The sequence below is a fragment of the Salvelinus sp. IW2-2015 genome, linkage group LG25, assembly GCF_002910315.2.
Source record: "Salvelinus sp. IW2-2015 linkage group LG25, ASM291031v2, whole genome shotgun sequence".
NCBI classification, from domain to species: Eukaryota; Metazoa; Chordata; class Actinopteri; order Salmoniformes; family Salmonidae; genus Salvelinus; species Salvelinus sp. IW2-2015.
Window position 1 is genome coordinate 4,926,899 of NC_036865.1, and position 16,347 is coordinate 4,943,245.

The 16,347-nt window shown below is 41.4% G+C and overlaps 2 protein-coding genes across 2 annotated transcripts in view; both read right to left on the reverse strand.

Moving 5' to 3' along the window:
- LOC111951617 (sorbin and SH3 domain-containing protein 1) overlaps positions 1–15,704 on the reverse strand; it is a 73,577-nt gene extending 57,873 nt beyond the window's left edge. The window contains 2 exon segments of the mRNA XM_070434876.1: positions 704–746; positions 15,518–15,704. The gene's annotated coding sequence lies outside the window, so the exon portion shown is untranslated.
- LOC111951618 (E3 ubiquitin-protein ligase TRIM35) lies at positions 6,417–8,857 on the reverse strand. The gene has a single exon (XM_023969804.3). The coding sequence runs from the start codon at positions 8,595–8,597 to the stop codon at positions 7,173–7,175; it is 1,425 nt and encodes a 474-aa protein (XP_023825572.1). The 5' UTR covers positions 8,598–8,857; the 3' UTR covers positions 6,417–7,172.
- Positions 15,705–16,347: the final 643 nt, after the last annotated feature.

Consider the following 16,347-nt stretch of genomic DNA (forward strand, 5'->3'; position numbering starts at 1 on the left):
AGTTAAATAAAGGTTAAATGAAAAAATGACACTCAACAATCAAATACCCTAAACATCACTAGAGCCTTCTGCAACAGCAGAGCTTATTCTTCTCTTCTATGGTATTATGGAGGTCCGCAAACACATGTTAGAGGTGCATGCCGCCACCTACTGTCTGCGGTGAAAACTGGGAAACTTTAACGCAGAAAACAACATGAGAAAATAAGGAAAGGGTGAAAAAACATACTCATATTATTCACCCCCCCCCCAATTTTTTTTAATAATAATATATTTTTACTCCTTTAGTAAGATTCAAATGTCTACTCAGATCCCTACAGATCCTGATCCAAAAGATCCAAAAACATTTAGGCTGGATTCACAACTATTTCCATTGTCTTTGACTTCTTGTTTGTTTGTTGGCCTGTGCAGTATCACCTGTGTAATAAACGCAACCAATCTACCTCCTTCACAATAGTATTTCTGGATCTGTTAACAGATGAACACGAGTTTCTGCAGGCTGCGGGGCATCCATTTCCATTTCTTCTTCATTTCCACTCCCTCCTTCAACCATTTGCACTGCTTCCATATAGGAYACCTGCTGGACAGCCCTGATTCTTGCTATTTCGACCTCCTTCATCCTTGCAGTGCACTTCCTGGAAGCAGAACGGAGCTATGCAGTACAATGAGAGATACAGTCTGAGGAAAAGAAGTGGATGAAACTTACTCTGGGATTGGTCAAATCTCACACTGCCCTCTGTTGGACAGCCCTGGAACAAAAGAAAGCCAGAGGGAGAGAGTTATTGTAAAGCAAAGCAGATTTGAGAAAAAATGTATTAATTTACAGCATAGTGGTCAGCTCTTTTAGGGTCATCGTGAGAGTGCAGGAAGTCTGAGCAGCATTTTATTTATTGGCAGGAATAGGCTGGGGGTATGGTGGGAAAAAGCATTAATGCATTTGAAGATGAAGAAAAAAAAAAACTTGCAAACATTGTATAGGCCTACATGGATGGAGAAAGTGATCATACTTATTTAATTATTTGAATTAATCACTTTAACATGATGAACTGTAGGTCAATATGTGCTGCTGGTACTGATGCATACAATATAATATAAATGTAACATTTTCACATGAGTCAGACACGTGGTTTTCAGACACGTGTGACGTGTCACGCAACAAAATAAATGACACGTTTATTTTTCACCACTTCCAGCTACGTCTGGTCTCCCATTCATGGAACGATCAGGACAGACCCTGCTTAGCTTCAGAAGCAAACCAGAAGTGCGATGCAGTTCAATACAAATGTTTAATACATTGCTGGAAGGAATATGCCAAAACTTGCAAATGAAAAAAAGGCAGAGAAAGCAAAGYCCAGGGTAACGTATCCAAAGATAGGGAAAATTGCAGGAAAGAGGAAAGCATTTGTATTAAACTGCATTATCATACACAAAAATCACTGAAAACTATTTTCACAAAGAAAAAAATATTTCCTAGAAATACTTTTGGGATCATGTTTTGCTTTCAATATCATTATTTTTGTTTGCAAAACTGAGAATGCTCTTCTCGACTTCAGAAGTTTTGCTTGACATTAATGGCACAAAAGTAACTCACTCACGAGAGGATTGCACCATATATTAACTCTATGACTCTATTAAAAGGTGTTTAAAGCCGGAATCCTTAATTGAAACATTAAGAAAGTGTTCCCCGCCACAGTTTCGGTAAAAAGCTGAGGGAAGGGGCTGGAGATACAACCACTCTCAAATCCATCCATTCGCTATGGATGCCAGGACTGACCATCCATGATATCAATATTATAGTTTTAACCATGGTTTTAGGCTATACATATACTTGCAATTCCACATGTGAAAGTGAGATTTTCACATGTGAAACTGCATATCCAATTCTCACAGAACAATGAGCAGCCAAGGAAGGTATGTGTTCATCACATAGAGGGAGTTCACCTCATTAGTCGGCAGCGGTATGATTAAGTACACAAACAATGTGATGTGTACTACTACTGTAGACAGTGCTGCTATTGATACTCAATGCACGGGAACACACCAAACGAGTCCCTTGTGCGACAGCTAAATGTGTCCTCCAGGACTGGTTGAAAGAAAGGAGAACAGGACATACAGTATGCTAATCCGAGCTGCATCATTGGAGCATGCAGAACAACACCAAGGCCACATAAAAGAGGCAGTGAAACACTTCCAGGGAGTCCTCCTTTGTATATCGCCCGGAGGACTGATTTAAGAGACACTCAGAACACTCCAATTTATATTGCCCGGCTGTAGAGAAGATTGGAATTCAGTTAACAGACTCAGATGTCTATCCCTCGCTATACCTACACACACAGTTGTGGTTCGATGACAACCTCCTGAAATTAAACTAAAAAGAGATTTGAGTGAGTTTCCAGACAAAACCCAAGGGTACAACCAGATCGTAAAACACCTACATTTCTTCCTCTTACAGTAGTGCAATAAACAGACTAATTTCCTGACCCCAAGTGTCCACAAGAGGTCAGCTAAGATGTCATTTTAAGAACTGGATGTGATAATTCGTGACCAGTCTGAACACACTCTAAGACTATTTGACATGAAGCATATGTTTGTTTCAGGACAGCATTTTCTGGAGAGTAATGAGAGTTAACTGCATTGTTTTTGAAGCCCTACCTCTATCTGAAGGAATTATAATCAAATCGGAAAACAATCTATTGAAAGATACAGTACAGATGGTCAATTTACAGGGCCGGTATCCCAGACATAAATGATGCCTAATCCTGGACTAAAAATCATTTTCAATGGAGATTTTCCATTGACAGCACTTTTAAATCCAGGACTAGGCTTAATCTGTATCCAGGAAACCGTCCCTAAGTGTTTTCAAACACTGAATCATAAATCTACCTTGCTGACAATAGAGAAGACGTAACAGCTAACACCGTACAGTACACTAGGTAAACACATCAGTGCAAAGATTGCTTCAGTCTTTATTAGGAAGAGAGATGCCTCCGAACAGAGATCGTCAGTAGTCCGACCAGAGAGAGAGGGTGGGGGGGACAGGTCTGGCTCATCAGCCAGCAGTGCTCAGGCCAAGACAAACAGGAGACTGAGATAAACTATAATCAAGTAAACCTCCAGTACTAAAGTCCCTACCTAAATGCACATTCTCTTGATCCGGACAATCTGAGATGATTTTAGAGCTCATTTACCTTAACAAATACAGGTCAATTTGGCTCAGTGGCACACACACACTGAAGAACAAACAGATACTGTACGAAATTGAGAAACTCAAAACCAACATTCATAACCAAATTCATTTTGGCATTCTGTTTGGATGATTATATACTGTATAGTGCTCTGCTCTCAGATATCTAATGAGAGGGCTGCTGTAGGTCATACACTTATGAGGCTATGAGGTGGCTGCCTGGCAACTGTTTCCCGCCTCTCAGTGGCCTCTGGTCATTGGTCATTCATTAGTTAAACATGGGGAGGGGTTGGGTCGGAAGAGAGACAGACGCTGAAACCTGACAACAGACAATGAATGACAGCGTCAGTGCATGGACAATTCTTCTGAAAATAAATTATGCTGAACACTGCCAACACTCAGGTCTTTAAAAWAGTCTCAGACTGAAATGTTGACAATAAACTAGCAGAGGTAACCTGTGTTCAGGAATTTCAATTTATTTCTATGAGGTAACTTTCAATTCGGTCTGTAACCACATGGAATTCATCACTTACAGTGGCGGTTTTAGCATGTAAATATTGGTGGGGCAAAGTACTTTTAAATTTTTTTTTTAGATGCATGCCAGCAAAAGCCACTACACAACACAACACAACACCAAACAATAAAAAAAACAAGAGAAGAGAGTCGGACCGAGAATTGAACCCTGTGGCACCCCCATAGAGACTGCCAGAGGTCTGGACAACAGGCCCTCCGATTTGACACACTGAACTCTATCAGAGAAGTAGTTGGTGAACCAGGCGAGACAGTCATTTGAGAAACCAAGGCTGTTGAGTCTYCCYATAAGAATGTGGTGATTGARCGAGTCGAAAGCATTGGCCAGGTCGATGAATACAGCTGCACAGTATTGTCTCTTATCGATGGCAGTTATGATATCGTTTAGGACCTTGAGCGTGGCTGAGGTGCACRCATGACCAGCTCGGAAGCCAGATTGCATAGCGGAGAAGGTACGGTGGGATTGGAAATGGTCGGTGATCTGTTTGTTAATTTGGCTTCCGAAGACCTTAGAAAGGCAGGGTAGGATAGATCTAGGTCTGTAGCAGTTTGGGTCTAGAGTGTCTCCCCCTTTGAAGAGGGGGATGACCGCGGCAGCTTTCCAATCTTTGGAGATCTCAGATGATACGAAAGAGAGGTTGAACAGGCTAGTAACAGGGGTTGCAACAATTTCGGCACATAATTTTAGAAAGAGAGGATCCAGATTGTCTAGCCCGGCTGATTTGTAGGGGTCCAGATTTTGCAGCTCTTTCAGAACATCAGCTATCTGGATTTGGGTGAAGAAGAAATGGGGGAGGCTTGGGCGAGTTGCTGTGGAGGGTGCATGGCAGTTGACCGGGGTAGGGGTAGCCAGGTGGAAAGCATGGCCAGCCGTGGAAAAATTATTATTGAAATTCGCAATTATCGTGGATTTATCGGCGGTGACAGTGTTTCCTAGCCTCAGTGCAGTGGGCAGCTGGGAGGAGGTGCTCTTATTCTCCATGGACTTTACAGTGTCCCAGAACTTTTTTTAAAGTTTGTGCTACAGGATGCAAATTTCTGTTTGAAAAAGCTAGCCTTAGCTTTCCTAACTGCTTGTGTATATTGGTTCCTAACTTCCCTGAAAAGTTGCATATCACGGGGGCTATTTGATGCTAATACAATACGCCACAGGATGTTTTTGTGCTGGTCAAGGGCAGTCAGGTCTGGAGTGAACCTAGGGCTATATCTGTTCCTGGTTCTACATTTTTTGAACGGGGCATGCTTATTTAAGATGGTGAGGAYGGCACCTTTAAAGAATAACCAGGCATCCTCTACTGATGGGATGAGGTCAATATCCTTCCAGGATACCCGGGCCAGGTTGATTAGAAAGGCCWGCTTGCTGAAGTGTTTTAGGGAGCGTTTGACAGTGATGAGGGGTGGTCGTTTGGAGGCCACTGTGTTCTTGGGGATCTTCAATGCTGCAGTATTTTTTTTGGTACCCTTCCCCAGATCTGTGCCTCGACGCAATCCTGTCTCGGAGCTCTACGGACAATTCCTTCAACCTCATGGCTTGGTTTCTGCTCTGATATGCACTGTCAACTGTGGGACCTTATAGAGACATGTGGGATCCCGGTGGGCTCCCGAGTGGCGCAGCGGTCTAAGGCACTGTATCACAGTGCTAAAGGTGTCACTACAAACCCTGGTTCGATCCSGGGCTGTATCACAACCGGCCATGATCGGAAGTCCCATAGGGCAGAGCACAATTGGCCCAGCGTCGCCCTGGTTAGGGTTTGGCCGGTGTAGGCCGTCACTGTAAATAAGAATTTGTTCTTAACTGACTTGCCTAGTTAAATAAAGGTTAAATAAATWAAAAAGTGTGCRTTTCCAAATTTACCACAGGTGGACTCCAATAAAATTGTAGAAATCATCTCTCAAGGATGATCAATGGACACAGGATGCACTTGAGCTCCATTTCGAGTCTCTTAGCAAAGGGTCTGAATACTTAAGGTATTTCTGTTTTTTATTTCTATAAATTGTCACATTTTTTATTTTATTTTTTGCTTCGTCATTACGGGGTATTGTTTGCAAATTGCTGAGGATTTTTTAGTTTTTTAATCCATTTTAGAATAAGGCTGTAACATAACAAAATGTGGAAAAAGTCAAGGGGTCTGAATACTTTCCGAAGGCACTGTATAATGTGATTTGACGTAATTTTATCTGTGGCCAATGACCTTAAGCTTTCTTGGATGGGCACTTCTAATGATACTCCATGTCAGGGCTTGAATCCTTTTGCTCTACCCTTAGATTTGGCGGTGACGTAGTGTCCCTATGAGTGACAGAACACCGAGCCAATCACGGCACAACTAGAGAACATTACCCAATCACGGTGCAACTAGAGAACATTACCAACCCCTACACTCCGTATTTTCTGCTGGCTACCCCGTCAACACAGAAAGTACTGAGCTAGGCTGAAACACCTGTGTTTTGGAGCCGCCTTACTCAAGAAAGCAATTATTATTTTATGCATTTTCTACATGGTTTGCAAACTGATATGTGACATGTATTAATGTAAAAAAACAACATGCAAAACAGCTTAAAAGCTGTACCCCATCTGCCCTGAATGACGGGTTGCCACTGATCACTCATTAATCTCGACATTTCCCATCAACATTCATCTCTTAAAAACCATTGCCACCTCTTTACTGCCTCTTGCAAGAGAATGAAAACACAGAGCTTTGTTTATTATTTGACATTTATTAGGAAGGCACTGTTTATTGGGACATGAACATCAGGTGCTAAATAAAGTGTGGACAGATTTGTTATATATGTATATATAAGAAGAAAATAATGAATAAAAAACGATTAAGGATATATTAATACCAACATACAAATAGGTATTACTGTGAATAGATCAATGAGGCTTGAACAATGCCTCACACTGTCACAATGTCATGATGTCAAATCTACAATGTATGTCCTATAACTCTGTGCTGTTGTTTTTGTCGCACTGCTTTGCTTTATCTTGGCCAGGTCGCAGTTGTAAATGAGAACTTGTTCTCAACTGGCCTACCTGGTTAAATAAAGGTGAATTAAAAAAATACAAAAAAAATACAAAAACACACAGCCAATGTAAATCCCCACGATAACGGCAAATGTAATGCAACATATTTACACTAGCAGGACCCCACCCTTACGGGAGGTAAATCATGATGTTGTTCGTATTTCTTCAGCTATTGGGTCTCTGGATTCTATAGCATTCTTAAGTCCCACATTTCCCCATGGGATAATGGTACTTGTTTCTTTCCCTTTAAAATTCAATGATTTGACAGGCAAACCATGAACCCATGTCACTCACAATTTAAAAAAAACACACACTCATGTCGAAGAAAACTATACTATCAAGGCCTGTATTCATAAAGACTTAAGTCGCTAGAAGTGCTGTCCATTACCGAATAAGATGATATTTTACTGACTAATTTACAGCATGTTAACACCTGGTTTAGACAGAGGCGGAACCAATTGATATAGAGACCTTCCCTGGCAAGATCCTCAGAGGATTAAAACGTAAAGTAGACATGTACGGAAAAACTCTCTCTTTGAAAGGATGCGTGAATTTGTGAAGTTCCGTGTTATCAACTGGGTCAACAAACGAAAGCTCTCCCTTTTTCCAGTTCAGCTGCATTCGGATTCTCTGGGGCTTTCTCACTTTGAGGGGAGTGCATGGAGTACATTCGTCCGACAAGGAATGTGTAGTATATTCCCCGTCTTTACACTGCACACCAAAGGATCCATGTCTAAAGCCAATCGTTTGCTTCCTCTGGACAGACTCTGAAGCTACACCCAGAGCCCAGGCTTTATTTCCTCCAACCTCAATGTCCCAACTATGTGTCCCCGAGTTAAAGCCCTTAGAGCCTAGGACCACAAAGAGGTCGTCATACCTCTCTGGGTTATCAGGAAGCTGCAGTGCGTCTTTGCTGTATGTCACACTCATCAGATCCTCGGACAGGATGAGATGCGGATGGGCCGTGTTGGGGTCCAGAATCACAGGAGTGTATTTAACTATTTCCTGCATCTTCTCCCAGACTCTGAACTGCAGGTTGCCTAGGTACTTTGCCACGTGGATCAGTGATCCTGAAACCTTCTGTGGATTTGACAGGGTGCACTTTGCTTTTTTGACTGTCGCCTTGAAGTTCTGCAGGAATGAGATATCGTCGGCTCCCAGCTCTTTCTCTACGGCTCTGACTGTGTCTGAAAGTGATGATATCTCCCTGCTCATCTCTTCGATCTTTTCTGTCATCGTCTGACTCTTTTGCTTCTCTTCCTTCCTCAGTGCAGCAATCCTGGCTTCCTCTTCATCCTGTAGAAACTGGTGAAGCTTCCCAAACTCCTCCTTAATCTGCTTCTCTGTGTGCTTGGCCTGTGTCTTAATGTGCTCTGCTGTTTGATCACAGGTCAGTTTAACTTCATTTAAGACCTCCAGCATCTCCTTTAGGGGCTTCAGTGCAGTCTTAACTTCCTCCCTATGATCCAGTGCAGCTTCATCTATGGGGATGCAGTCATGCTTTTTATGGTTCTTTGAATCCCGGCACACTACACAAATTGACTGCTTATCATCCAGACAGAACAGTTTGAGTTTCTCACTGTGCAGACTGCAATGCACCTCTGACCCTGTTGAATATCCCTGACCTTTCTCCTGTAAGTAGGCATCACACAGGTTCTTTAAAGCTAGGTTACATGGGGGGTTATCCATTGACAATCTTTTCCGGCACATTGGACATTCTCGAGATCCCTTCTGTTTCCAGAATTCCTTCAGACAGGCTTTGCAGACGCTGTGGGTACATGACAGGAAAACCGGATCCCTGAAGATGTCACAGCACACAGTACAGCAGAGATCCTCCTCTGGGAGGGAAGGTTTAGATGCCATTTTCTCACCACCACCGTCTCTCTTCTGTGATGGCTTCTGGAATTGAGGTTTACTTTCACTTTTGAAAACTTACAGCAGTGAGGTCAGTAGAACTTGGAAGATGGTTGTTTCTTCAACCATCTTCAATGGTTATTTGAATGTTGATTATTTCCAACAATTATAAATCCATAGATAAGGCAAATAAATAATTTAGACCGAATGTTGCGAGCATTACTGAATAGCTACATGCTACAGTGTGGTTCCGTTGTGAACTCTACTACTTCCTGGTTGACAGATAATACATGGGTGGAGCTCTCTGCAAAGTAGGAGTCTGCATACATCTCACGTGTGTGTGTGTGTGTTATCAAATTGCAGAAGTAGAACAAGCTCTCTTCAATACAGGACATTAATAAAACTCTAGCTCCAATTTACAATTACACAACACAAGGTTGCCACTACAATATCATCGTATATCATTAAAAACATGTCATCAATGGCAGTCATATGCTGCCTTCAAATGCTCTTCGGAATCTCGTATTTCCCAGTTGGTGAAGTCGTTTATACAACATGCGTGCATTCAAGTGCTTTTTAAGAGATTTAGGCGTTAATATTGAGTTTGTCCCCCCCTTTGCTCCTTTAACAGCCTCCACTCTTCTGGGAAGTCCTTCCACTAGATGTTGGAAAATTGCTGCGGGGACTTGCTTCCATTCAAACACAAGAGCATTAGTGAGGTTGGGCACTGATGTTGGGCGATTAAGCCTGGCTCGTAGTCGGCGTTCCAATTKATCTCAAAGGTGTTRGATGGGGTTGAGGTCAGGCCTCTGTGCAGGCCAGTCAAGTTCTTTGTTACGTTCCCCAGTTTCTGTGTTGTYGTTTGTGTATTTGTATGTATGTGTGTGTTTCAGGATGGCTTCCTGAATTCCCCCAAGCAGCTGATTGGTCGGCCATTGCTAATTAGACCTGACCCGTGTATTTATTAGAGGTTTAACCTTGATCTTTTGTTTGGGTTACATCCCTGTGTTTTTGTATACGTGTTTGTTTTGGGCTTCGTCCCTTTGCCTTTCATGACATGTTGTATTTTTGGGTGGAGTATTAAACCCCCCTTATTACGTATTCCTGCGCCTGTCTRCAATCCTTTATACAACGTGACAGCTGCCTCCACTATTCCAGCACCATTTCAACTTCAACATCATCAAATCACCTCTGCTTAGTCTAATATAGTGACAACTAAAAGATACCAAAAATTATTAAGTCCAATCAACGTAAGTTAAATATGATGTGGCTTTGCATGGTTCTGATTTCTGTGTGTGTGTTTGTGCGTGTGCGTGCGTTCGTTCATGCAAGTAGAAAAACTAGACCGGACGTGCGCGTGCATCTGTGATCGCGAGCAAGTTGATTTTGTCCATCCACACTAGACACGATCAGGACACACAGMTTGAAATATCAAAACGAACTCTGAACCAACTATATTAATTTGGGGACAGGTCAAAAAGCATTAAACATTCGTGGCAATTTAGCTAGCTACTGAACTGGAGTGTGGACCTCAGTTCATCTTTCAATCACCCATGTGGGTATATGCTCCTAAAAACCAATGAGGAGATGGGAGAGCCGAGAGTTGTAGCGCATCAAGCATCACAAATAGAACCAAGTCCTGTCTACGCAGGCGCTTGTTGGCGGGTGTGGGTGCAATGACGCGGGCGGTGTGGTTAGAATGTCACCCTACTTGTAGAGAAACGGCAGTGCCATCCTCCTCTCTTTCATGTTGACAAAACGGTCTATCACTCTGTCATACAGTACATGCATTTTATTTTTTGTTGTCCTAGGCTACCGGGCTAAAATGCTTGCATTAGCCTTCTACACAGTGGCAACCTGTCATTCAGGGCAGCAAAAAAACTGTACTAATAAATTAATCAATATCAAAAACAAGAAACAAATAAATAGTTGAATAACAATAATATGATTTGTGATATAGTAATAGAAAAATAAATTCCAACAGTTAAATTTCACATTACGTACATTATTACATATTGATTGATGTTAATGATTGGTATCTATACACATAATTGGTATTAATTACATAATATAAATTACATATATTTTCCCCCTGTTTTTAATCACTTCAAGACCCCAAAAAAACGAGATTTTTTTTATGTGCCTATTTTGCATGTTCATTTGGCATTAATAGGTGTCACATATCAGTTTCCAAACAATGTAAAAATATAAATAATCATTGAATTAATAAAGCCGCATACAAACATGGTCTTTTTTTTGCTTGCTTGAGTAAGGCAGCACCAAAATGCAATTGTTTCAGCATAACTCAGTGTTTTCTCAGTAAGATACTTTCAAAATCTTAGCTAGCAGTCATAATCATGAATGAAGTCGACAATCTACTGGCAAATCCTTTTCAAGAAATAATGAAGATAAATTATAAATAAAATGTATCAGTGCTCATCGGCCATTGGACATAAACATTACACAACTAGTTGGAAATGGCAAATTCAACAAWGAGTGGTTTGGAAGGAATCAGTGGCTAACTGCAGGCATTACAAAGCAATCCCTAGCCTGRTATAGTGAGTGTGTGGTCTAAGTATGGGTTTAATGGTCTATTTTCCAAGCTTAAAACGATAAAAATTCAACATTGGCCATGCTGTCAATCCAGCATGAATCTGCTGCGCTCCAAACAACTGAAAACTCGGAACTGGGAAATCTCAGACATCCGTGAGTTCAAGACAACTMGGGAAAAAATAGCTCCGACTGGAAAACAAGAGCTCCGACCTGAAGATCACTGTGTTCCCAGTTGTCTTGAAAGCACCATATATCCAGAGAATGGCAGATGACAAAGTTAGATGACAAAATTTGCCACCAAGGACCGCCGCGCCACCTTCCTGTTCAAATTAGAAAAACACAACAAGGTGAATCCAAAAATTGATTGTATGCTACTGCATAAATTATGTATAWTATGCCAGGGAGATATACTGTAGCTAAGAAAGTAATACTTAGTGTATGTTGTGTAGTAAGCTGTTAGTAGCCCATGTGCCTCACCCTAATAATTTGGTCTATTTTCCCCTCATAATTTAGCCTACTGTTCTGACTTGGCTGTTGGGACAGCTTTATGTTAGGACCAACAGTTTGTGGGCACCGTTTGTCACCGTTATAATGCAATTAATGGACTGTTTAGTAGGGATGCACGATATATCAGAATCGGCCAATTTTAGCTAAAAATGCCAACATCGGTATCGGCCCGATGTCTAGTTTAACGCCGATGTTAAAAACCGATGTCAAAGCTACCGTGCATACCTATATACGTAGGTACATGACATAATGTAATTTCATGCTACACGTGCAACACAGCATTCCTAAACTAGCCCACAATGTCTGCTGTGTGTATCGAGCAGTCAACAAGTCGAGCAGTCATTTGAAAGAGTAAGACAATTTCAGCGATACAACTCAAAGGCGAAATCCATTAAAGTCAAGATAATGGAATTCATTGCCCTTGACAATCAAACGTTCTCTGTCGTGGGTGATGTTGGCTTTCACCGACTGGTCGAACACCGATACACACTACCAAGTGCGCTATTTTTCAGATGTTAATAGTACTGCTATTAGCTTCACGACATACATATAATGGAACGCCGTTTGGGTCTTTGTATGTCAAAGAAGAAACAGTAGCACTGTCAAAGCTGTACAAAAAAAGTCTGCAAACAAGCAAATGCCGGCCACAAACGATGTGTTTACAATACCACGTTGGTAATAAAGCATAATTTGTTTGACTGCAACTTCTGGGTAGCTAGCTTTAGCTTGGTACCTGCTTAGCACCAATACAACCAGCCTGAAAACAATGACCAGTAGAACCTGCAGTCATTTTCATTATTCTTAGCAATGATTTAGGAATCCTTGTGAGTAAGTATTAGCTATGTTGCCACTTGTTATTTAACTATTGAAATTGAACTTCAGTTCATGAAAATAAATAGCTAGTCAGCAACTTAACCCTGTTGCCCAAAGCTAACGTTATAAGCAGCCAGCTAGGTCCATCTGGCTAATGAGGCTCGACCGGACCGGGTTATGTGTTGTGAAGCTAGCCACAATAAGGATTAGGCACAATAGTGGAATTTGCGGTTTGCCTTCAAAATAAAAGTATGTCATTGACAGTAATGCAAATTAATACAAATAATAGCCATACATTTATTTTGAAGGCTAACCGCAAAGTCCACGAATGTTGCTAATCCTTATTTTGGCTAGCTTCATATAAATGGGTCCGACCACCATTAATCAAATAAGAACTGTCTGATAAATTAGGGTTATTTTAGATGATGACACCTAGCTACAGTATATAGTTAGCTAGCTAACGACAGCTGTCCCGTGTGGCTCAGTTGGTAGAGCATGGCGCTTGCAGCTTGCAGCGCCAGGGTTGTGGGTTCATTCCCCACGGGGGACCAGGATGAATATGTATGAACTTTCCAATTTGTAAGTCGCTCTGGATAAGAGCGTCTGCTAAATGACTTAAATGTTTAAAAAAATGTGGAACAGATGTTGTGTTATTTTACACATCAAAGTGTTATATACGTCTATCTTTTTTGACACACAAAGACCCAAACGGCGTTTCATAGAAATCCTGGTTGAGAATGAAATGACTGAACAAATGAACAACGAAATAGCACAGCAAGTAATTGAAAGAAATAGGTTTTGTGGTGGTGGGGTAGCCAGCGGAAAATACGGAGCGTAGGGGTTGGTAATGTTCTCTAGTTGCGCCGTGATTGTGTTGTTTAGTGTTTTGTAGTGGCTTTGCTGGCATGCATCAAAAACAGTTGGGGGGAGTTTGCCAACCAAGATTTAAAATCGCCACTGCTACATCGAGCTACATATTGAACTTCCATCCTCTCAGGCCATGAATTATGGTTGGATCAGAATCGCCTTTATAATCATTTGCCAGTATGGAGAATTAAGTACTACCACAAGTTCAAATCCCTATCTCCATCCATGGCTAATTTAGGAAAGTGCCAATTTTAGCTAGCTAGCTAGCTAGCTAGCTAGTCACCGCGATAATACAATTCAAGTTGTTTCTGTCGTATGACGCATGCTCTCAATGCAATTTGATAGGAGTGATGGCAAAATCCAAGCTGGCTTCACTTGACACTTTTTTGGGTGCGAAAGGACCATTCACAGTTGAGCTCGCTCCGTTTAGCTCAACGCTGATTGGCACCTTTTTTATAAAAAGTTTTTATCAAGGAAGGCCAAATGCTCGCTGGCTTCCTTTGCATTCAATGCTACGGGTGGCGACAATGTCATACTCGTTGGACCAGACAGCATCAGATAGATGGCCTACACGTAGAGAGACAGAGAGGTGCTGCTTCATTCGCTCACATGCTTTCTCCTGTGAGATACATTCAGCTTCTTGCAAATTGAAGGGAAATGATGAAACACAGAGAGACGAAAGACACATTATTTTATTTTTGTATTTTTTTCTTGGTCAATTGTTTTGGGAAGACTGGCTCCCCTTAGCATCCATGAATACACGCCACTGGCTTTGATCTAACTTGATTAAATGAGCACCATTCTACATTCATCACTGAAATTCGCCAGAGAAGCCAGTTCTCTGGGCAGCCGAACGAGTGGAGCAGAGACTGTGCCTAAAGTAGAGAATCCCACACAAGCGCAGAAGTTTAGGATTTTATGCTATTGGGAAGAGGCTTCCAAAGAATTTGGAACCGCAGCCACTCCATAACAAACACAGTTGAAGTCAGAAGTTTACATACACCTTAGCCAAATACATTTAAACTCCGTTTTCCACAATTCCTGACATTAAAAACTCCCTGTCTGTGGTCAGTTAGGATCACCACATTATTTTAAGAATGTGAAATGTCAGAATCATAGTAGAGAGAATTATTTATTTCAGCTTTTATTTCTTTCATCACATTCCCAGTGGGTCAGAATTTTACATACACTCAATTAGTATTCGGTAGCATTACCTTTAAATTGTTTCACTTGGGTCAAACTTTTTGGGTAGCCTTCCACAAGCTTCCCACAATAAATTGGGTAAATGTTGGCCCTTTCCTCCTGACAGAGCGGGTGTAACTGAGTCAGGTTTGTAGGCCTCCTTGCTCGCACACTCTTTTTCAGTTCGGGCCAAAAATGTTCTATAGGATTGAGGTCTTGGCTGATTTCTTTTGATTTTCGCATGATGTCAAGCAAAGAGGCACTGAATTTGAAGGTAGGTCTTGAAATACATCCACAGGTACACCTCCAATTGACTCAAATGGTGTCAATTAGCCTATCAGAAGCTTCTAAAGCATTTTCTGGAATTTTCCAAGCTGTTTAAAGGCACAGTCAACTTAGTGTATGGAAACTTCTGACCCACTGGAATTGTGATATAGTGAATTAAAAGTGAAATAATCTGTCTGTAAACAATTGCTGGAAGAATTTCTTGTGTCATGCACAAAGTCGATGTCCTAACCGACTTGCCAAAACTATAGTTTGTTAATAAGAAATTTGTGAAGTGGTTGAAAAACGAGTTTTAATGACTCCAACCGAAGTGTATGTACACTTCCGACATCAACTGTAAGTGTACAATTTTTTTTAAAGGAAAGCTCACTCTCCCTAATGTGTGATTCAGGACTAACAGAGAAACGCATATTCATTGTAGATATGCATCAGCTGAGGCTCCACAACACAGATAGTTACAGAAATGTAGCCTCCCCTTCAGCACAGCTTCAAAATCAAGGATCACCTCAAAGCCAGAGCAAGTTGTTTGTTCTGAGGCTTGACAGATGTCATGTGACAAACTCATGTCTAATATTTAAGGAGTCCAACACAACTTGCTTGTGGTGGACATTTTACTGTGAATGTAATATGTATACATACAGGAAAAACACATCCTCTGATTCACTTCCCATTAGACACTAAATTCCCTCTATWCATCACATTAAAGATCACACTTTACTTACAAGATTCTTTGTAAACCAGATCAACCAGCCTGGAGTAGGAAGCCCTCTCAGATAGTCAACAAGCCTACGACTCTAGACAAACCCTCTTTAAGATCTCTTTCTCCTCAGTCTTCTGACTTCTGAGACTAACTGGGTGAGGTGATATGGACTGGGCCCTTCACCCTCAGACCAACAAGGGAGTCTGGGGTTCTGGTTGCTTTCAGCACAAGGCGTGCCCAGATGGACATGTCACCACATGCCTCCTGAGAATGTGGCACCCACTCAACAACTGCAGCAGATCATATCAAAACATTTGGCCCCCCCATCCAAACCCAGCCCATGCAGAATAGACTGGACATTACAAGATGTCTGGAATTAGCTACAGGACAACCCTGGGGCTTGACTCACAAGTTCTCTTACTGTGTTGATAACATACATTGGTCAGTCAATCCATTTCACTAAGTTCATTAACAACATGTATGCATAACATTGACATACTGAAACGTAATTATGGTCTTCGTGGAACTGTAAAACTGCATGGTTGACAGTCGCATGTGTTTTTTTCATCCAGCTTCCAACTGTCTATCTCAGAAGCATGAAAAGAGATGTAAACACTATTAAAAAAAACAAGTAAAGCTAAAGAAAAAGACAAATGAGAGGAATGTGATACTGGTATGGTGGAAAACATTTCCCTAAGTGTATATTTTTTCCGTAAAATGGTCTAATTTCAACTCTTGTAACTCAGTGTGTCACTACCAGTGAATGAGAACAGCTGTTGTGTGCTGTAGCAATCCGTTAGGCTCCACATGTTCGAGAACTGCTGTCTGCTTGCTTAAAAGAAAAATAGCTGA